This window comes from Lissotriton helveticus, chromosome 11 (assembly GCF_964261635.1).
Source record: "Lissotriton helveticus chromosome 11, aLisHel1.1, whole genome shotgun sequence".
Classification (NCBI taxonomy): domain Eukaryota; kingdom Metazoa; phylum Chordata; class Amphibia; order Caudata; family Salamandridae; genus Lissotriton; species Lissotriton helveticus.
In genome coordinates this window covers 470,042,279-470,064,881 of record NC_136072.1, presented here as the reverse complement: position 1 = coordinate 470,064,881, position 22,603 = coordinate 470,042,279, and the positions used below count along the sequence as shown (strand labels likewise).

Here is a 22,603-nt window from a genome sequence, read left to right as displayed (position 1 = left end):
AAACATCGAAATGCAATAATCAAAATGTCGGTTTAACATTGGAAGGCAAAACGTTTTGCTTCTAAAACAAGGTCTCAGGATGTTAAACGTGAATACCCCCCACCTCCACCAACCATATTAACGATTACTCCACAAACCATCACATCCTCTGTGTCTTTCCCTGGAGTGCAAACTGAGTCCTTCCCACATCTGGGCTCCGGTGCCAGAGCAGCTGTTCATAACCCGGGATCCGCTTACCCCTAGAGTTCTGCAACGCCTTATTAACTTATTTATACATAGGAAAGTAAAATGCTCAATTGAAACATTTAAAACACTCTGCAAATATTAAGAAATTTGAAATTAGAGTTTTAAAATGAAGTTGGGAGCCCACTTACCTTGTGCACTGCAGTCAACGCTCAGCGGTGGAATTAAAAAATGAGGACAGAGACCATATTTTTCTAAAAAGTGTGCCACAGTCTGTGGAGCTTATGCTGTGTATGATGTGGTGGAGACCTTGCTATTGTTGAGGGTTAGCAGTTTTTCTTCTGCCTGACCAATAAAACAGCCAGAGAAACCCTGAACAGACCGATAAAGTAAGAGAAACAGGATATTCAATCCGGGACGTAGGATGAGGGCCACCAGCACAATGTACAAATGCAGGTTCAGTTCCGACACCCTTCCTTTGCAAGCATAAGATCTAGCATGAAGGCGTGTGCTGCTGGAATCATGCAAGCTCCTAGAGGGGACAGTCAGACGCCTGCCATTGGGCCCAGTCAGGCAATTTCATTAGCACAAATACTTAAGTGAGACCGCGGAGGGTTTCCGACCTGCCCGCTGCCTGCCGCATGCGCTTCCTTGAAAGCGTGGTCCGCAAGGGCAGGTTATTAACCACAAACAAACCAATCCAGTATTTGCTCTCATGCAGCTTTACACTTAAAGCTGCATGAGAGCAAACCAGCAGTTGGTTGAAGTAGGTGTATACACCGCTCCAAAGGAGGGGCACTGCTGTGTTCCTCCCGGCTCCCAAACAGAGCAATGGGTTTTAAGTCTGAAGTACACATGTTGGATTGGACACAGTCCGAGATCTCTCCAACCCGACACGTGCACTGGGCATCAACTGATGTCATTCACTGACAATCTCCCATTGGCTATCCCCCGCCTTACGCCTTCCCCCCGCAGGCTTCACCTACGGAGCCCAGTAGTCCTTGGGCATGGCAAAAGGACTTAATTTATGGCGTTGGCGCCTGGTTTGGCAACGCTCTTCTGCGGATGTATGACGTTACAACGCATACTTTTACCACGCATACCATTACAACACGGTTTTTACCACGCATACCATTACAACGCATAGCGCTTTGGGGTGCTGGATAGTGAATAGTTTAATTTACTATTCCAACTCCAGTCCCCGTTGACACTAGGGAAGGTTATTGGATAGTAAATTAACCTATTCCCTATCCTAGAGCGCCCCCCAGCGCAATGCGTTGTAATGGTATGCGTTGTAATGACCACGTTGTAATGGTAGTGCGTGGTAAAAGATTTGTTGTAAAGGTTGTATACCCACTTCTGCGCTTGGGGAGAAACCACTCGCCACAATAAGACCCAGATCTATATAGCGGGTGGTCACCCTATGTTTCTTGGTTCTCCGGTATAATCCCAAAATGCACACCTCCCATGACCACTCTTAACTTATGGTCGGTGCATTGCGCCAGGTGTGATGTGATAGTCTCCCAGTACGTGGCAAGTGTTGTGCAGGTCCACATCATGTGCAGAAGATCACCATCAACCAGTCCGCACCTAGGGCAGGAAAATGGGTGGCTATTACCGAATTTTTAGGTCATTCCTACTTTGGAAATTACATTCCCTACCCCATGTCTGATAGAGTTTTACTCTCTGGAAAATTAGGTGAGTACATTTTTTTCGAGTGTAAAAACATGTTTTGTAGATGGTAAACGTCTTTACAGTCGTTTAAAGGCTATTTGTCTATGCAAGTTCAACTTACATGTCCAGTAATTTTGACAATCTGACCCACAAACGCATCAGCTAAATTCCAGTGGTAAATGCAAGTACAGACACATGAGCACAATTTAAGCTTGATTATAAATTGCTGCTAGTACCGTAGCAAACTCAGATACCGTTTGCGCTCATTTTAGCATCATCTACACAGCTTATTTTTTAACCTGTGAATCACTAAAACAACCTTTGTTAAACTGTTGGTGCTGCATTTTCTTAAGAGTTTGGAATGTGATATTCCCTTTTCATGAGTCATTGGTGCTTTACCTTTTAAGTTGCTTGCTGGGTGTCTTTTCTCGAGTCACTGACTCGTTGCCAGATTGAATTACTCTTTCCTGTTATTCTCTTATAAACTGAAAGTGAATCACTTTTTACACTGGCTGATAAAGGTTCTCTGTATTTGCGTCTAGTTGATCCTCTTTCATTGACCTAGTTTATTTCAATGCTCCTTAGCCCCTTCAAGCTGAGTGGTTCTGAATGAAGTTTTGTTTTTTTCATAGTGGTCTCTGCTCTGAATAAAGCCTGGTGTGTCAACTGCTTCTCCTGCTCCGGCTGTAATGCCAAGCTGACTTTAAAGTAAGTGTTCTCAGCACATTTCCCTCCTACAAAGAAATGTGTGTCCTTTGCTTTCATAAATGTGTGCCACAGGGTATTCGTTGTCCCTCACCCAATATCCGCATGCACATTTGTTCTCTTTATGTCTAGCATTGAAGGAGACTGCCACTTGCTGAGTTCCAGGAATGACGCTGGTGTCTTGACGGCAACAGTCCAGATGATGGGACCTTAAATATTCTGTATTCTGCTATCGCTAAAGTAGATGGCGCATTAGATATGCATTATAGTGATCCTGTCAACCTCACTTTTACTGTGTACATTATGATGCACCGACTGTTTCTCGTACTCTGTGTAACATCTAGCTCAGAACCCCTCTCATTTCGAAATTCAAATATTCAATTCCCATTCTGCAGGGACCTAATGATAAAGGCAACTCTGGAATAAGCAGAGGCTGAGGGAAATTCAGTATTTCTGTCTCTGTGAAACTTTATAATAGGGCAAATGAATTTGGTGTAACCGTGCCAGCTCTGTCATTCAGCCACTCACATTGCCACAAATTGCCATAACACCCTGCAATTATGCACACAAAACCAAAGTCATCACAAACTTTCATTCCTAGTAAGGAAGGATTGAAAAGTATGTCAGAAGGTCCACCGTCATAGAAAATAATATATAAATCAGTTTTCTCCTTCTCAGCTCTAGGTATCTTGCACCCCAACGTCCCCAGCACTATCAAAAACACAAACAGTTAATGTAAGATTACTTGACGACTAGGTATTGTGAATATAATATTTAGTTGATCCGATTTTTCACTCTTCAGCCATATTGCACACATTTAAATTAGAAGAGATGAACCTCCAGGCAACAAATGGTAAAAGAAACACTGGAAGATATTACTGAAGTGTCAGCACGGAAAAGAGACACTGATGTAAAACCGAAGGGGACATTAATATCACTGCCACTTAGTGGCCAATTCATCAAATATTTAAAAATAGGAACAACATAATCTAGAAATAAATCGGAAACATACACTGAAAATTCAGGTAAATGCAGCTGCTAGAGATCGCGGGTCACCCGACCAATAATTTCGCCGCTTCGGGCCCATATATTTCAAATCACCAGATACATTGATCGGATGACGTCACAATCTACTACCAATAATTGTGAGTTCCTTTTCTTATTTTCTAGTGTATCCGACTTACCATCCACCTTTACGGGTACCTATGACCACAATGGATCAGGGAGCTAGCTGTAAAAGGAAAGGCAGCAAAATATACTATTCAACATGTGACTTTAATTCTCATGAAATGACCACGAACAACTAGAAGTTTTATAAGGGTTTATCTAAAATTCAATCAGTGTATAAATCCAACTTACATTGAGCAGATAGTCAGTAAGCAAGATAACAAAACATTTGGTTTCAAGAGAAATGCGACTGGGAACCTGCTAAGCTAGTAAAACTAATCATACAAGAGTGGACATGGGTGATGAAGAATTAACTAAGGCAAGAATCATTTATGCTATGGAATGGGAAACTTAGAAATCTAAACAGTTCGATTAACGTGAAAAATAGGACACGCTATAACTTCAGAAAAAATCTCTTCATTCAGTTTAGTGAGAAAAATGTATAGAACACACCAAACAAGTTATAAACTGTAAATAGGAAAAAATGATTTGTAAAAGGAAGGGTAACATAGGAACACGCTATGAAATATAAATGCAAATAATTTCATCAGAGGCAATGGTTGCGGAAAGCATGGAAAATTATCATATGCAAAGATATGTCTTTATTGAAGCAAAGACAGAAAAATAGAAAGGTGCAGTTTTCAAGAGATTCAGAGCAATATTTACCTAGACTGGTGTGAAAAACCAAACCCTGGCCACGGGTCAGTTAAGGACAGGAAACCCTCAAGGAAGGATACCCCTCAATGGACAGCAGGTGCAGAATGGACACCCAGGACAGGACAGGAAACCCTCAGATTAGGATCAGGACAGGACCACCAAGGCACGACCAGCACCCGCAGTTTGGAAGCAACGCCTGCGCTCCACCCTCTCTGCAGCTATCAGTCATAACCCCGATTGGGTTAGCGAACTCCCCAGCAAAGTGCTCCGCCAGCACTTTAAGGTTTAGTAAAACCTTAGTCTATGGTCAAATTTCGGACAGAGTGCTCCGCAGCGCTCTGTATCTTCAGTCAGCTATTGAGTGCGTTGGGTCAGTGACAGGTCAGCTATTCAGACAAGTCAGACAATTTCCCTAGGTGAACCCAGGGTAGATATACTGTTTTGGGACAGCGTACCATCCCCCAAATGTTGCAAAGTGTCAGAATCCCCAATTTGGATTGGTCCTAAGGTAGGATTTGGTTAACACACCAATCAGAACAGACTATTGTAAGGCCTAATTTGCATCCTAAGGTGCCGCCTAGCAAGATTGGGGTTCCCACGAGAAGTCGCAGAGAATACAATGGAAAGAATACATTTTGATACAATAGAATACAATCATGATGCCTTGGCTGGGTGAAGGTGCACGTTCCCATGCTGGCTCTGGCATCAACCTTCTTTGGCTTGGTTTCAATGTCACCGCACCACGGCTGATTCTGCGCAGAAATACCCTCCAAGATGGACTCCCCAGCCCCGTTACCCCTCAGTGTCGAGGATACATGAAAAGTAAGCGAAAACAAATTAATACATAGAAATAAATGAATGTATTACATGTTATAAGTTCGTACTTTAGTTTCATCATTATAAAAATATACTATGCATTAGTGAATAAGTGCAACGAATAACATCACAGGAGCAGCAGCACAAAGCTTCAGCACGTTATTGCTATTACGCATGCGCACCTTTTCCCTCTCGAATTCTGACTGCGTCATGTCAGCTGACTATGCCTTACGCATGCGCAGAAACGAAAAGCCAAGCAGCAGCCATTTTAGGGACAAGGATTAATCGTATTAGTAGAACACATAAGCAAGCTTCTCTACTTTCATGTATATCCAAAATAACGAGATTAGTAGAACGTACATTTGTTATGAGGTTATGACAAAATCGAGGTTCATGAATTGAGCAAGTCGTGGTGCGAAATCTTGCTCTATCACAGCCCACAAACCAACAAGCAATTTCGTGAAGATAAAATGACAAGTTGTTGCAAGGAAACAAAGCTGAAACAAGTAAACCGCCATACACAACACTTGCACAAAGTTGCTTAAAAACAAATGTGTTGTTTTAACCCCTTGCATGCTCATGACGGAACGGTTCCGTCATCAGCGTCGGTGCTCCGGTGCTGATGACGGAACATTTCCGTCATGAGTCAATGCAGTTTCAAACCCTTCAGCACTGCAGCGAAATTCGCGCAGCACTGAAGGGGTTAATACATGGACCTGACTCTAGCAGCCTTTCCCCAACGTAGTCGACATAATTAGCTTAGCCATTCTATAGGCCACACCAATATTAAATATCAGTAGCAGGCCAAACCCTTTTTCTTTACTTCTACTCCCTCTCCTGGCTTAGTATTGTGTAAGGTAGTAGGTTAGCTATGTCTGTCATCAAAGCAGAATTCTTGGACACTAGGCTCTTATTGTAGACCAAGTAAATGATACAATACGTGAAGGGTTGTGACCAAGAATGTTACTGCTTTCATTGTATATGGCCACGGTTTACTTTTTCTAATATTTAGAAAAATATATTTTCCCTGTAGTGGACTTCAGTGTATGTCCTAAACCTATTTGTTCTTTGCTTTTATTTTTTTTGTAAGAAAATACGTTCTTCAAAGTGTTGTGATGATTCCAGACACACACATATATGTCAGGCTGCTTTCTAAGGTGCAGGCAGCAGATTCTCTTAGGGAATACACAATACAATATTTGACAGCCATGGTGATGCAGGTTAATGAATCCTCTACATCCTTCTCAGTGGAGCAAATCTAAGAGTTTCCCAGTCTAATATAAGATGCATGTTGCCTCTACTTCATACAGGAAATATGGACATTCCACCATTCAAAATGAAAGGCCCTGTTTGGAACTCCCCAACAATGAAGAACAACATAGATCACATTTGTGAAGAATGTTGAGTGATAATGGATGCCTCCTATTGCAGATTCCTCACCTTAGGAATCGTCCATGGTGTCAGACTGGATCTGGAAACTCTTGCAGTTGAATTGGAATTGAACTATCTATTGTATAGATATAATACAATATCGATTACAGTCATAAGAATAGATAAAATCCAGTATCAATTCTAAAACCTAGTACAGTAGCTAAAATCCCTTGTAAATTCTATAACCCACTACAATATTGTATACCGGTAGACTATGATCCAGCATTTACTGGGCCCTTTTTTCTCCTTTTCACGCTGTACTTCAGTTTTTCTTTATTTCTCTTCACTTGGTCCTCCTTTAAATCTTGCTCATCACATTTAAGGACAATGGAATTTAGGGTGGTCTCATTTGGCTACCCAGTGAGGACCAGGAATTGGTAGCCAAATTGACGAGTTAGTGATAATATTTAAATATACAATTTATAGGACCATACTGTAAAAGATACAGGATAGCAACTGGAAGTCCTAATTTCCTGAAGAAGTTCCAACAGGTTAGAGTCACAGAGACTAATAACGTTGCTGTTGCAATACAGAAAAGCAGCACCAGAACCTAGTGTTTGGTGAAAAATCTATAGTTGTCTGTAATATGCATTAGTAATATGTATACCCAAGCACAGTCCCAGTAGGGAAAAAGAATCAAAAGACTCAGACATTTAAAGAGTTTGAAATCAAAGTTTATAATGGATAATAACAATAAGTAAGTCATTAATCAATGAAATTCTCATATGTCAGTTACAGGTGTAGCGTCAACTACATAATGAACAGAGCCTAGAGGGCAAAAGTTCTTTACGTTAATTAAAGCAAGCTTTCATGGGAAGCTAGAAGGACAAGTTAAAGGAAAGCTCTGCAAGGCATTTGCAAAGCTCTTGTTCGGCAAAGTAGTCCAAGGAAAGTCCGTAAGGCAAGTGGTTCCTGCGGCAGGAGAAAAGGCCTGCAAAGTTCTCTCAGCTTAAGCTTGGGGTCTGGTCAGAGTCCACAAGCTTCTCCTCCGACACCTCTCTACAAGGTGGAAAAGCAGACCAATGGACAAACTGGGACAGAACAGAACAAGACAGGACTGCACCCTGGACTGGCAAAACAGAAGCTCTTCTCTCTCTTGAGCAGGAAGTGACAACATAGTTCATCAGTCCGGTGATGACACCCACTGTGTCACACTATCATAGTCCGACATACATGAAGTTATCTTCCATTCTCAAGGTGCAAAACTGGCAACATTCAGAGATTTTCCCACATAGAATATGAGAAATGAGCGTCCGTCATGAGCACACGGCTTGAATTACAACAGGATATTCATTGTCGGAAGTTCCAGGTGTGCTAGTCCCTAGAGTGCAGTTCACACAAGAGTATTAAGCTTTTAACATTTTGTAACAGATCCTCTAGGTTCTCATGAGAAAAGTGTAAGAATGCTTCATAAGCAAGAGCTATGGTAAAACACTTTCTCGTAGACATCTTGAGAAGGCATAGGCCTAGAATTTAACATGAAATTAAATGCAATTTAAAGTAATATGACATTATTAATATGCAAATGATCTCTAAAAATGAGCATGGGAAACTTCACGTAATCATTTGTCAGGCAGTTGATATATATCATGTCTAACATAAATGTTCAATAGTAAGTGTAGTCAATTACTGCAATTAGAAAGCATATACTTGGAATATATGTTTTTAAAATACATTTCTAATATCATTTTTGGAAATTTGAGACTGTAAATATAAGGATCACATATGGAAAGTTTCAGTTTTCCAGCTATTATGAAATTTATTTTGCGCCAGATACTCTTTAGCCACTTATTACATTACAATGGTAAGGAAAAGAAGAGTTTCTAGAAATACATATTCTTTTCTTTTGCCAATATAATGCAGCATATAACTGATATTTATTTCAGACAAAGTTTAATAATGCATTTTAGTTATAGCACAAATACATTCTCATTAATCATTTAGAAATATTCACTTGTTAGTTTTATTAGACACATTTATATGTCTTTTCACCTACTTCTATACTCTAAGCATGCTTTTATGGTGCTTTTTACTATATTTTCTCTTATAATAATAATAATCTTTATTCGGCAGTAATCACAGCCATAAAAGAAACAGGAATAAAAAACAGTAACAAATTCATTTAAAACAACATGTCACAGTATGTGCAAAATCGCAAAAGTCCGTATATCCTTCAGTCAACTCTAGAATTCCTTGATCTTGGGGCAGCTCTAAGACAGTTTGTTACAACAAAAGGCGTGCAGACATTAGGCAAGAGTTGCAAATACAATAGAGCTACACAACCATGCCTAAATCTAATTTCTGTTAGAAAAGGTTTAAGAAACAAATGTCTGCTGTAAGTAAAATATTTTCATAAAAGTACAAAATGTAGGGTATCCTGTGGAGACTTATTGTCGCAGCCACAGGGACCTCTTTCTGCTACATGTAAAGCAAAGCCAGCCAGGGATGCCAATAGGAGGTGGAGCAGATTAAGTCTGAAACGGGTAATTAAAACTCTGTTACAGAAGTTCTGTCCCCTGTAATCTCAAAAATATCCCCCTCTCCTTAGAACATTCTCCCACCCTCCTCACCCCTAGACTAAAGTGTTTCCTGCTCAACTGCAGATCGGCCCGGAGACACTCCTCTGGCATCGCGGAGCTCATCGTATCAAGGGGCATTGATCTAGCCATTCTGACTGAAACGTGGTTAACTGAAACATCCACACCTATAATGGACATACTAGTCCCCCCCAACTATCTCATTATTAGACTCGACAGGAATGGCAAGACGGGCGGGGGAATCGCATGCATCTACAGGAGCAACCTAGCTGTCACTGAAGGCCCCTCCCTCTCCTCCTGCGAACTCATCTGCCTTGATATTACTAGTGAGGGCAAACCTGTGTGCTCCCTTCATGTTATTTACCACCCACCCGGTGACAACTTCATCTTCTCCCAACAACTAATGGACACGATATCCACCAACGCCGGTCGACAGCTCAATCAAATTTACCTGGGAGACTTCAACCTCCACTGGAATGACCAGAAAGACACTGTGGTGAAGAGCCTTAAGACTTTCCGCGACGCGCTTGACCTCACCCAAATCTGCAACGGTCCGACACATGAAAAAGGCTCTATCATTGACCTTATCATCGCCAAAGAAGACTCTACCCAACTAGTCGCAATCGAACCATGCGACTGGTCAGACCACCACATCATCACCTTCTTCATCAACGAAAAGGTCAAACTTAACCCGGCGCAACCTGCCAAAACCAAGATTTGGAAGAGGGACCTGAAGAACCTTAACCCAAAGTCCTTGCCTGCCCACACAGGCAGTCTCCTTCTTCCCCCGACGGACGTCTCTGATGTGCATTCATTGACCAACCTCTACCTAGACTCCATGTCTACAATAATCAACGAAGCCGCACCCTTGCAATTGAAGAGAGTCTCCACCAAGAACTCGAACCCATGGTACGATGGCAGACTCAATGAAGACAGACGTGTGATGCGCTTAGCTGAGCGCGCGTGGAGATCTGACCCCTCAGCACTGAACCTTAGAACGCTTAAGAATAAGAGAAACGCTTACTTCAGAAAAATCAAACGCTCGAAATCAATATTCTTTAGCCAACAGCTGGATCAAGCTAAAAACCGACCAAAAAAACTGTTCGAGTTAGTCAAAACCCAAACCAAAACGCAACCTCCACAACCCAACAACTTAACAAAGGCTATCCCAAGTTGCGAAGACTTCTCTGCTTTCTTCAAGCAAAAGAACAACACTATAAGAAGCGATCTCATCAAGGATGTAAGTCGATTCGCCGGCTCCATATGCATAACTAACACTCATGCTAAAAACAACGCTTCATGGACGTCCTTCGACACCTATTCCGAAGAATCAATTCACAAGCTGCTGGTCACCTTGAAACCCGCCAATCATCACACAGACCCCCTACCTGCCAATGCTGTTAAAGTCCTCACCCCCCTGTTCCTCCCACTCTGGACTAAAATCATCAACTGTTCCCTGCAACAAGGGCTCATCCCAGACTCCCTCAAGATTGGGCAAGTCACGCCTATACTCAAGAAACCCACAGTTGACCCGGCCGACCTAAACAACTATCGTCCTATCACCAATATCACCACTCTAGCAAAACTGTTAGAAAAATGCGTACAACTCCAACTGACAAAACACATTGAGCAGTTTGACCTCCTCAACTCTCACCAATCCGGATTCAGAGCAAAGCATAGCACGGAAACGGCCATGACACACATAATAGATGATGCCCTCCAAATCCTTGATCACAATGAGTCTTGCCTCCTCATCCTTCTTGACCTCTCTTCAGCATTTGATACGGTCAAACACGAGAATCTACTGGAGCTCCTAAATACCAGAATGGGCATATCCGGGACGGTTCTCAAATGGTTCACGTCCTTTCTGCACAACCGTTCTCAGAGGTTCAAGATCAACAACGCACTGTCCTCGCCTGTGCCAGTAACACTGGGCGTCCCGCAAGGTTCCTCCCTATCCCCCACATTGTTCAACCTCGTCATGGAACTACTCACCACCTTGCTTCAATCTTCTAAGGTACATTTCCATATGTACGCCGATGACACTCAGCTCTACCTCAAGCTTCAATCCCCTGAAGACATCAAACTGTTGAATGCCACACTAAGTAACACCCAAGCTTGGCTGGCCGACAATCACCTCAAACTAAATGCTCTGAAAACTGAGTTCCTTCTGATCTCTCCTCCTGCGAAAAAGGCCATCACCCAAACCTGGCTCAATCATCTAACCGCACTCAATGTCCAACCCACCATCGTGGACTCAGCGAAATCCCTTGGCATCACACTGGACTGCAATCTCGACATGCAGCCGCATATTAGCATAGCAACTAAAGGAGCCAACTTCCAAATCAACACGCTGAGAAAACTCAAACCCTTCCTACCACCCAAGGACTTCCAAACTGTGGTACAAGCCTTAGTCATTCCTCGCATAGACTACGGAATTGTGGCTCTCAGCGGGTTCCCCCTGACAACAACAGCTCCCCTAAGAGCCTCCCTGAACGCGGCCGCGAGACTCATCACTGGCTCAAGAAAACACTCGCATATATCCCCTGACTTAAAAACCCTGAACTGGCTGCCTATTGAAGCCAGAATTCAGTTGAAAATTGCCTGTATGACACACTCGGCCGTACACCACAAGGCACCCAACTACCTCTCTCATAAGCTGACCATATCAGGAGGCTCAAGATCCAACAGAAGCACAAACACTCTCCTCCTGAAACCACGGAGATTCCGGAAGGAAAAAACATACAAACGCTCCTTCTCTGGAATGGCACCTAGGATCTGGAATGCACTCCCACCAGAAACCAGGCTTATCCCGTCCACTATACTCTTCAAGAAAGAGGTGAAGGCCATCCTTATGGCTAAATACACCTGAACACTATTGATACTGGAACAATGACAGTATTTGGCTCCCACATTATCGGCTGTCTGAATACTTATCTATGTCAGTCCATTTTTTGTCTGCTTCTGGGTCTAATTCATTGCACGGATGCTATACTATTGATTTCCAACTTGTTTATTGGGTTGTACACTAGGACTTGAGTGCCTCAATAACCTGCAACGCACCCACTACTGACTACTACTTTGCTTTCAACATTGTGTTTACTCACCCTCTGGGGTGCTATAATCTTATCCGTTTAGACATTGTACTGCTTCCATATTATTGTTTCTTGATTGTTATTACTCTGTATACTCTTGTATGATTGATACCCTATTTTTGCATCTCACTGTCTACGGAATCTCATATTGATTTAAGAGTCTTGTTTATCCTACCTACTGTTTCTGTAAAGCGCTCTGATATCTGCAAAGATCTTGTTCGCGCTATATAAAACTTTAAAAATAAAAATAAATAAGTACTAGGTAATAAATGAATAGGTATCCATGCCCCGGACAGATTTAACTAAAACCTGCCCTCTTACAATAGGTTTTCTGAGCTCCTTGCCCTCACGGCAGGCAGTAGCATTTTTAAAAAACAATTCTTTGACCAATTTCTTGTCCTGAGGCTTCACTCAATCGTGACTTAGGAAAATATCTGCTCTTCCTAGGGCCGCGAGTGTCTACTTGATATACCTTAACAATGGGATTTTTAATGCTTGGTCGAGTGAGAGGCAGTCCAAGATTACTGACTGGTTAAAAGCTGCCTCTTCACTTGACCAGATCTTCACCCAGCACAACAAAGGCTTGACAGCCACCAGATCAGTTATGTACTTAATATCCAATTTTTTTGTGTACCGAATACAAGGGGGTACCCTGGGGGACTTTCGAAATCCATCTTAAATATTTATTTTGCGCCATCTGTAGTTTGTAAACCACCATGTACCCCCAAACCTCACTCCGATACAGAGCCTTAGAAGTGCCCAAAGACTGGTGTAACTTTAAAATCACCCCCAGTGACCATGTGCCTAATCTGGAGGGCAACATTTTCAATAGCTCCCATCGATTTCTTAATGACCAATTCTTTCCCCTCCTGTATGTGTTTTCAATTCAATTTGGCATTGAATAGGATTCCAAGGTATGAGAAAGTCAAGACCTTGGCTAAACTGTGTGTTCCTGCCTTGTAGGTCTACGCTCTCTTCACCCGATTACCTAATTCCATAACATACGATTTTGTGAAATTAAGAGAGAGGTCCAGCCCATTCATAAAAGAGACAATCACAACTTTTAGGACCTTCAGGGACATAGGTGTGCGCGCTATCAATACTGCGTCATCCACATACAACAGGACAGGCACTGGTCTCCAGCCTATTCTGGGTGTGTCAGCCTGTAATGCTATCAGGGTGGGTTATAGACCGTTGCTATAATCATTGCCTTTTTCTAAAACATGTACAAACTGCTTATTCAATTTTGTTCTCATTATATGTTAATGTATCATGTAAAAGAAGAACAGCATTTAAGCTGCATCAACTGTTATGGCACAGTTAACAAACAAAGTTAATCAACTATCCTAAATAGTGCTAGACTAAGTCCAGAAATTTTACTAGCTTCCGAATGAATTATTAGTCTTTCGAGGATAAGTAATATTTAATTGAATCTTTCGGTCTTCTGCAGTTTGCTTCAATGAGATCAAACCTTAGCTATTATTTTTTCCTGAAGGACAGAAGCGTTGGACATAAGCATATTACATGTGCCAGAGATTCGTCCTCGTAGCCACAAAAGCAGCACCGTCTTAGTGGATGAAATTTCTTGTTCCAACTACATTCAAATTGAGCTATTGGTATGTACACGAGTCGAAATCTCAGATACTTAAGTTTGCAACCTGGATTTACAGTTGCCAATAAATAACTCTGAGATGTATCCGAATAAGTGTCTAAGATAAGGTCTGCGAACGTCTGTAACTGTATACAGGTCAAATCAGTCTGCTGTGAGTTGACCTTCAAACCTTTCCATACGAGATCTTTCCGGGCCAACTGTGGCAATCTTGATAACTGAGGTAGAGAGGATAGATTGCTCTGACTTATAACCTAAGAAATCGCCACAATTTTCAGGCTTGAAGAAGAGTCGCCTGATAGCTCATTGTATATGAATTATTTCAGCTAATCTTTACTGGCGTTGGTGCAGTCACACACAGATTTTAAAACGAATCTCTGAAGTTAAGGTAAACTCCAACCAAATTTCACAATGAGGAGTTAAAGCACAAAGACCAAATAATTCCTTAACCTTATTGATATAAAGTTTATCCAGCTCAGCCAACAGTTTTATCAATAAAGATAATGAAGGAGTTCAACAGAGTTGGAGTTAACACGTTGTTAAGCGCAATGACAGATGGAAAGATGGCCTGACTTCCATATGTTTGAAATTATTGCTTCAGTGACTGAGTAATTAATTGTGCTTTTATCCACTTTTTGATTAGGTGGTCTCTCCAGGTGAGATTTCTTCCCATTATTATGCCCAGATAGTTGTAGGAGGCAACTTCTTCTAGGGGTTTATTGCTGAGCATCAGTCTTAAAGATATTCTAACACTCTCAAAACAAATAACTTTGGTCTTGTCACAGTTGATCAGTAAGTTGTTCAGTTTGTTGAACTCACAAAGCCTCATCAATTGAGATTGTAGTGCTTCAGTAGTTACGTAAAAAGTAAAATATCGTCAGCTTAAGCAAGAAAGCCTATAAGCTTAATGCCCAATTTGGGTGCAAGGCCATTCCGGTCATCCAAGAACATGAATAGATCAAAAATATATAAAGAGAATAGCAGGGATGCCAAAACACCCCCCTGTTTTAAGCCATAAGCGGTATGCAGTCCAAATAATAAGACTTCCTGGGGAAGCTTGCAGCCATGTGTTGTCATGCAGAGCCTTAAAGAAATGCAGTAGCATTTGGTTAATGTCCCAGTTTGTTAGTTTGCCCCATAGTTTGTTCCAGTTCACTTTATCACAGGCCTGTGAGTAATCAATGCAATATAAATACAATGCTAAATGTCTTTTCAACCTCATGTTCGTCATGCTTGAATACAGTCATATTGTCACTTGTACAGCAACCTCATCTAAATCCTGTGTGGTTGATAGAAATAAGTTTATTGTCAAATGGCCAGTCTTGCAGACAAGATAGTAAGAAGTTTGCAAAACTTTTTCCCTCCAAATCCAGGAGGACCACTAAATCAGTGTGCGAGCACGAAGTCCCGCCAAGGTTAGTGGAACCAAACTCGCTAGAAGGGCTTGCTTCAGTTGACTCCCCGGCATAAGACACCTCAATTTGGTTGTCCTGTCCTTGTTGGAACGAGCGCTGGTAAACTACCCCGCGGGTTCCACTAACCTTGGCGGGACTTCGTGCCCGCACAATGTTTTAGTGGTGGGTAGGCACGCTCCGCCCATACCACCTAGTGTAGATAGTAATTTGGTCCTGATGAAATGCACTGTATCGCTTAGAACACATCGCGTGAAACATGTTGACCACTGATATAGAGTAGAGGCTTGCTCCCCCGGACCCTGAAGCCAGAGAGCACCCACTCTGTTTGTTTTGAGTAAGGTGGGTTACCACTCTATTAAAATTCCTCTGTGGACAACCCTACCTTTCTTAACCACTCACAAACATCTACACACCCCTTCCCCTAGGGCCCTCACACCCACAGCACCATACGGCATGAACAAAAGATCTCCACTAAAGAGCCCCTTTATGGGTGCCCGTCGGGTATTTCACCACCGACCCAACGAGGAGCGTACCCATATGATGAAGCATGACACCTCGGCTTGCTGGGTGTGTGAGGACTCTAGTTCCAACAAGGAGGATTCCCTTCCTTTGTGCCTCTACTCACTTTTGTTCATATGTCCTTTTTAGGTCGAGCCTAGCGCGGCGCATGCGTTTCTCTAGGAAAACGACCTCTTGAAATCGCTCTGGACTTCCGGCCTGAGGCTTGCGGTTACGAGCAACATGTGCGCGCGCGCACCATCTGCAGCTGCATTCCTCACTCGTGTTGCTCGTAAGCGCAAGGCTTAGACCGGAAGTCCAGAGGACACTGCAGCGATTCTACTTTCGCGGCCGCGTGGCCGCGCTTGTTTTAATTAGTAGCTTTCACTTTTGCTGCCCCGCCTGTGAATCGCTCTGGACTTTAGGTGTCTCCTCTCTGTTTTGCCACTCCCTCCTCCACCCCCCTCCCTACATCATTGCTTAGTCCCAGACGCCACAAATACCTCTTGCACACTTGTTTTAATTAGTAGCTTTCACTTTTGCTGTCCCGCGCTGCCCCGCCTGTGAATCGCTCTGGACTTCAGGTGTCTTCTTGCTGTTCTGTCACTCCCTCCCCCAACCCCTCCCCACAAATACCTCTTGCCTTGACTACTACAGCTCAATCTACTGTCTTCTTGACCAGTTAACAGTCGCACTTCAGCCATCCCACAGCACTCTGCCCGCTGGCCTTTCTCCTTCAAGGCGGGCAAGACTCTGCATTCCCATCCCCAGGCACTTCAAAGCTTCTCCACCGCCCTCGTCCACTGCCCCCCCGATAACTCCCAAGAAATCACTCAAGGCTTTCCTCTTTGAAACGCTTTCAGGAGATGGACTTTTACAGCGCTTAGAAACCATCCGGAGTACCATGCGCTATTCATATGCGGAATGTGGTCGGTAGTAGTAGTGATGGTAGCTCAGTTATCTGGGCTTCTCGTCACAAAATGTGCGGACAATTCTGATAGATACATCTGCCTTGTGGATTCCTCACCTTGTGAATATCCCCCATGCGTCAGCAACGTTCGTAAAATTCTTTGTAGCACGCCGGCGTGGACGACATCATAGGAGCATGACATCGCGCGCAACTCCGTCTGACGTCACCGACTCCTTATTAGACACACGTCGGCGTGATGATGTCAGTTCCCTTTTTTCCGCGTCGTCGTCGCTAACGGTTTCTGGGATCTTCTGTGATTCAGATAGTAACTTGTTGCTATTTTGCGTTACTGTTTCTCTGTTGAGTGTCTGTTCTTCGTCGAGGATGTCGTTGAGGAAGACGGGGTTCAAGCAGTGCGGATCGTGTGCCCGGATGATGTCTATTACCGATCCGCACGACGATTGTTTGTGGTGTCTTGGTTCGGACCATGATGTCAAGAACTGCCGATCCTGCTTCAAGATGAACCCAAAGGCTTAACGGGAACGTGAGGCGAAACTTCTGCTGGCCAAGGTGAAAGGAAAAGAGGCTGCAAGGTCTTCGAGGTCAACATCTAGACGTTCGAGGTCGAGGCAGAAGTCACGATCGAGGTTGAGATCAGCGTCGAGGTCCAGAGTGAGGTCGAGGTCCAGAGTGAGGTCGAGGTCCGGATCGAAGTCGGCTTCGGGTCATGCTTCGGGCTCCTCGAAGAAGAAACACAAGAGGAGGAAGCATAGCTCAAGACATCACTCTGGTAAAGAGTCTTCGGACTCGAAGAGGAAGTCTTCGTCTCGAAAACATCACAAGGACTTCGTGTCACCTTCACCTTCACCTATGCGATCTCGTGAAGGTTCCCCGGATCCGGAGCAAGAACCGAATCCGGAGTCGCGCCATTCTTCGGAGCATGAAGGAGATGGGGAGATTCCACGGACACCGACTCCGGTGGAAAACCCTGAGAATCAAGAGGGCCAAGATGAACCGATGCCGGAGCAGCCTCCTTCGGAGCAGCCGATGGGTTTGTACCCTCCCTTTCCTGGTCCTGGACAGGACCCCTCGCATTTCCTTAATGCCATGTTTGGTGTTTATGCGAGGGCAATGTACTCCACTCGTGTACCGGCTGGTCCCATGGGTCCGTTGTCTTTTAACTTGGGTGTCCCTCAAGCTTACGCTCCGGCACCTTTTATGCCGTTTATGCCGACGCCTTTTACACCTTGGCTCGGTACGGCGCCGCCGAGGTCATCGACTCCGCACACGGCTTCGCCGGCTCCGGAGCGACCTCGGGAACTGGATCGAGGTAAGATGCCGGTTCGAGATTCTCGTCCTCCAGCTGTCCCGGCTCCTCGTTCGGCGCCGGTTCCGGCACCGTCGGGGTCGTTACCGGATCCGACGACTTCGATTCGTTTGGAGTGGTCGAGGCGCAGAGCTCAGCGCCTCTTGGAGGAAAAGGAGTATGAAGATCCTGAAGTAGAGGAAGGAGAACTTCTGGATCAAGGGGACTATTTTGAGGACCTGCATAGTGCTAGTGGCCTGGAACTCTCTCCTGAGTGAGGTTTGCCATCAGTTTCTGATACACCATCTAAGGACGTGGCACCCTACCATGTCGTCATTAAGAAGGCTGCGGAGCTGCTCAATATGACTTTACCTACCGTTGAGTTCAAGCCTAACATCCTCACGGAGGTTTTGCATTCGCCTTCATCTATTATAGAGCCTACTCTCCCATTCATGGAGGCTTTGACTGAGCCAATAATGGAGGTCTGAAAGAGACCATTGACTGCTCCTGCGGTGTCCAGGTCGGTGGCAAGACGTTATAGGGTGGCACCTGGTGACGCTGAGTTTCTCTCTTCGCATCCTTCTCCGGAAAGTCTGGTTGTGCAGGCCGCTTGTTCCAACAGGTCTGCAGGTTCTTTTCCACAGGTGCCAGCAGATAAAGACTCTAAAAAATTGAACCAGTCTGCGAAAAAGATTTTCTCCTTGCGTAGCATGGCTCTTAAATCTACCAATGCTACTTGCCTGCTGGGGAGATATGTTCATGCATTGATGGACTCTGTGAAACAATTGTCAACTAAGCTTCCGGGGGAAGATAAAAAGAACTTCAATGAGGTAGTCTCTGATACTCAGGCTGCAGCCCGCCTAGTAATTCAGAGTGGCATGGACACGGCGGACTCTGTGGCCAGTATAATGGGCTCTACTGTTGCCACGAGAAGGGCCGCATGGCTAAAGTCGTCTGAATTTTCAGCAGATGTGCAATCTACTCTACTTACCATTTGACGGAACAGGCCTCTTTGGAAAAAAAGCGGATGTAGCTTTGGAGAGGTTCAAAGATAGCCGGGCAACGGCAAGGTCTTTGGGCCTGCAGGCTAGAGGCTCTGCCACTAGGAAGTTTAGGGGATTTGGTAGATCCACTTTTCGTCCCTATAAACAAGGCCAGCAGCAGCAGCAAAACCCTTTGTATAAATCATACAGAGGTAGACAGAGGGGTCGTGCTCGTGGATGCCAAGCCTGCTCCTCCTCTACATCACCCCCCACCCGCAGCAGCAAAGCAGCCCTAGATCCGCCATTCCGGATCATGCGGGTCCGGTAGGGGGGTCGGCTTACTCATTTTCTACGGGATTGGGAATCGGTTACATCAGATCTTTGGGTTCTCAATCTCGTAGAAAATGGATATGCGCTTCCTTTTCAGGAGTTCCCTCCCAATTACCCTCCTTGCCAAGGTTATTGTTCGGAGGACCACCTGCTTCTCCTGCAGGAAGAAGTCCTGGCACTGTTCAGAAAAGGTGCGATAGAGGTGGTTCCAGAGCAGGAAAGGGGTCAGGGGTGCTACTCCCGGTATTTCCTGATCCCCAAGAAGGATGGCCGGTTACGGCCAATCCTGGACCTCAGGATTTTGAACCTCTATCTCAAACAGGAGAAGTTCAAAATGCTCACACTTGCACAGGTTCTTCAGGCGCTGATGGAAGAAGACTGGATGGTGTTGATCGACTTGCAGGATGCGTATTTTCACATCCCCATTCTGAAGTCGCACAGAAAGTATCTCCATTTTACGGTGGGAACGCAACACTACCAGTTTGCGGTCCTTCCGTTTGGCCTTACTACTGCACCTCGAGTTTTCACCAAGGTGATGGCAGTGGTGGCTGCGCATCTCAGAAGGTCGGGGGTTCCTGTGCTCCCCTATCTGGACGACTGGCTGATCAAAGCAGAGTCGCCGGAGAAGGTGCTCCATCATCTGCTGGAGACAACTCAGTTGTTGCACAGGTTGGATTTTTCGATAAATGTACCCAAGTCTCACCTGGTGCCCTCCCAGCGCAACCTGTTCATAGGTGCTGTACTGGACACTTCTGTATGTCGTGCATTCCCTCCTCCTCAAAGGATTCGCGACATACAAGAAATGATTCCTTTATTCTACAATGGAGCGGTTGTTCCAGTCCTGAAGGTCCTTCGTCTGCTCGCTCTGATGGCTTATTGCATTCTGTTGGTCAACCATGCACGCTGGCACATGAGGGCACTCCAGTGGTGCCTCCGCAGGCAGTGGTATCAACACAACGGAGATCTCAGGGAGTCAGTGAGGATCTCCAGAGAAACTGCAGCGGATCTGTCTTGGTGGAGCGTGGAAGGCAATCTGTCTCAAGGAAAGCCTTTCCAACTGCCTCCATCGGTTGCCACAGAGATAACGGATAAATCCACTCTCGGGTGGGGTGCTCATCTGGGGGATCTGGAGGCCAAAGGTCTTTGGTCTCCAGAGGAAAGGTTGCTTCACATCAACCTTCTAGAGTTGCGGGCGATACGTCTGGCGCTCAAGGCCTTCCTCCCTTCCCTTCGCGGTCAGTCGGTTCAAGTCCTGACGGACAACACGACCGCGATGTGGTATATCAACAAGCAGGGAGGAGTAGGGTCGCAGTGTCTCTGCAGAGAGGCTCTGCGTCTCTGGTCCTGGGTTCAGGACCATCAGATTTGTCTGATGGCAAATCATCTGTCCGGAGTTCTGAACGTACATGCAGACGTTCTCAGTCGGCAGTTCTCTGCCGACCACGAGTGGAGGCTCCATCCGGAGGTTGTTCGCGACATCTTTCAGATGTGTGGGACTCCTCCGGTGGACCTGTTCGCCACTCGCGAGAATGCTCACTGCCTGTCATTCTGCAGTCTCCAGTATTCGATGCAAGGAGCTTTGGGGGACGCGTTTCAGTTGAGTTGGGGAAATCAACTCCTTTACGCGTTTCCTCCCATACCCTTGATTCCTCGGGTTCTGAGGAGATTCGCCAGGACCGGGCCCGAGTCATATTGGTCGCCCCGGATTGGCCAAGAAGGGTGTGGTACACGGACCTACTCCATCTCTCCTCTCACCCACCGCTCCGTCTCCCTCTCAGGGCAGACCTCCTCTCTCAGATGGAGGGGCAGGTTCTACATCCCCACCTCCAGACATTACACCTTCATGCCTGGAGATTGAACGGGGCAACTTGAATTCCTTTTCTCTCCCTCACGATGTGGTGGATGTCATTCTTTCTGCCAGGCGTGACTCCACTAAGTCCATCTATTCTTATAGGTGGTCTAAATTTGTCTCTTGGTGTGGGGAGAGGGCTGTTGACCCTTTGAAAGCTCATTTGTCTGACATTTTACAGTTTGCTCTTTCTCTGGCGCAGCAAGGATTTGCTGTTGCCACAGTCAAGGGTTATCTTTCGGCCTTGTCGGCATTTCTCTGTTTGCCGGATCAGCCCTCTCTTTTTAAGTCTCCTGTGGTTTTAAGATTTTTGAAGGGTCTCACTAATAAGTTCCCTCCTACTCCTTTTATTGTTCCTCATTGGGATTTGAATCTTGTGTTAACCTATTTGATGGGTTCTCCCTTCGAACCCTTGCACAAGTGTCCCTTGAGGCTTCTATATTTTAAAACGGTCTTCTTGGTTGCAATTACCTCGGCAAGGAGGGTAGGTGAGCTTCAGGCTCTTAGGTCCAAGCCCCCATTCTTGACCATTCATGCTGAAAGAATGGTTCTCAGGACCAGGGCTGCTTTTCTTCCTAAGGTGGTAACTCCCTTCCATCTAGGACAATCCATTACCCTTCCTACCTGTTATCCTCCCCCTCACCCTTCCAAGGAGTAGGAGAGGCTTCATCGCTTGGACCCTAAGAGAGCAGTCAGTTTCTGTCTTGATCGGACTAAAGACTATCGTGTTGATGATCAGCTCTTCGTGGGTTTTGCTGGCTGTAAAAAGGGCAGAGCGGTGCACAAGCGCACACTTTCCAGATGGATAATCCTGTGCATCAATATTTGCTACTCTCTGGCGGGTAAGGACCCTCCTGAGGGTATCAGAGCACATTCAACTAGAGCAAAGTCTGCAACATCTGCTTTGTCTCGAGGTGTTCCTGTTGAGGACATTTGCAGAGCCGCGATTTGGGCCTCCCTCCACACTTTCGCGAAGCACTACTGCTTGGATACCGAGGTGAGGAGGGACGGCCACTTCGCGCGCTCTGTCCTCCAAGATTTCCTGGTAAAGCAGAGTGGACACCCTCCTCCGGGAGTGGGGACTGCTGTGGGACTCTATTCACAAGGTGAGGAATCCACAAGGCAGATGTATCTATCAGAAGAACAAGTTACTTGCCTTCGGTAACGCTTTTTCTGGTAGATACAGTATCTGCCTGTGGATTCCTCACTGACCCACCCGCCTCCCCGTTGTCCGCTCTGCTATACCTGAGTTTATATATTTATATTTGTATATATTTTGGGTTTTTGATACCTTTGCTACGCACTATGTGTGCAGTTTTGTTTTGTATGTACTATGTACACTGTATATATGTATATTTGCTGTCATTGGTTCGTCCGGGTGCCTCGAAGGCACGGAAAAAAGGGCGGAACTGACGTCATCATGCCGACGTGGGTCTAA

At 45.0% G+C, this 22,603-nt stretch overlaps 1 protein-coding gene across 11 annotated transcripts in view; it reads left to right on the top strand.

The window, feature by feature from the left end:
- Nucleotides 1-22,603, top strand: part of LIMS2 (LIM zinc finger domain containing 2) — a 470,048-nt gene that overhangs the window by 392,625 nt on the left and 54,820 nt on the right. For all 11 annotated transcript variants that reach the window (XR_013602372.1, XR_013602371.1, XM_078666051.1 and 8 more), the window contains one exon: nt 2,490-2,565. Coding sequence is in view for 9 of the 11 variants with exons in the window: in XM_078666051.1 (XP_078522177.1) it covers nt 2,490-2,565 (76 nt within the window). In the remaining 2 variants the exon portion in view is untranslated. The remainder of the gene's footprint in view (nt 1-2,489; nt 2,566-22,603) is intronic.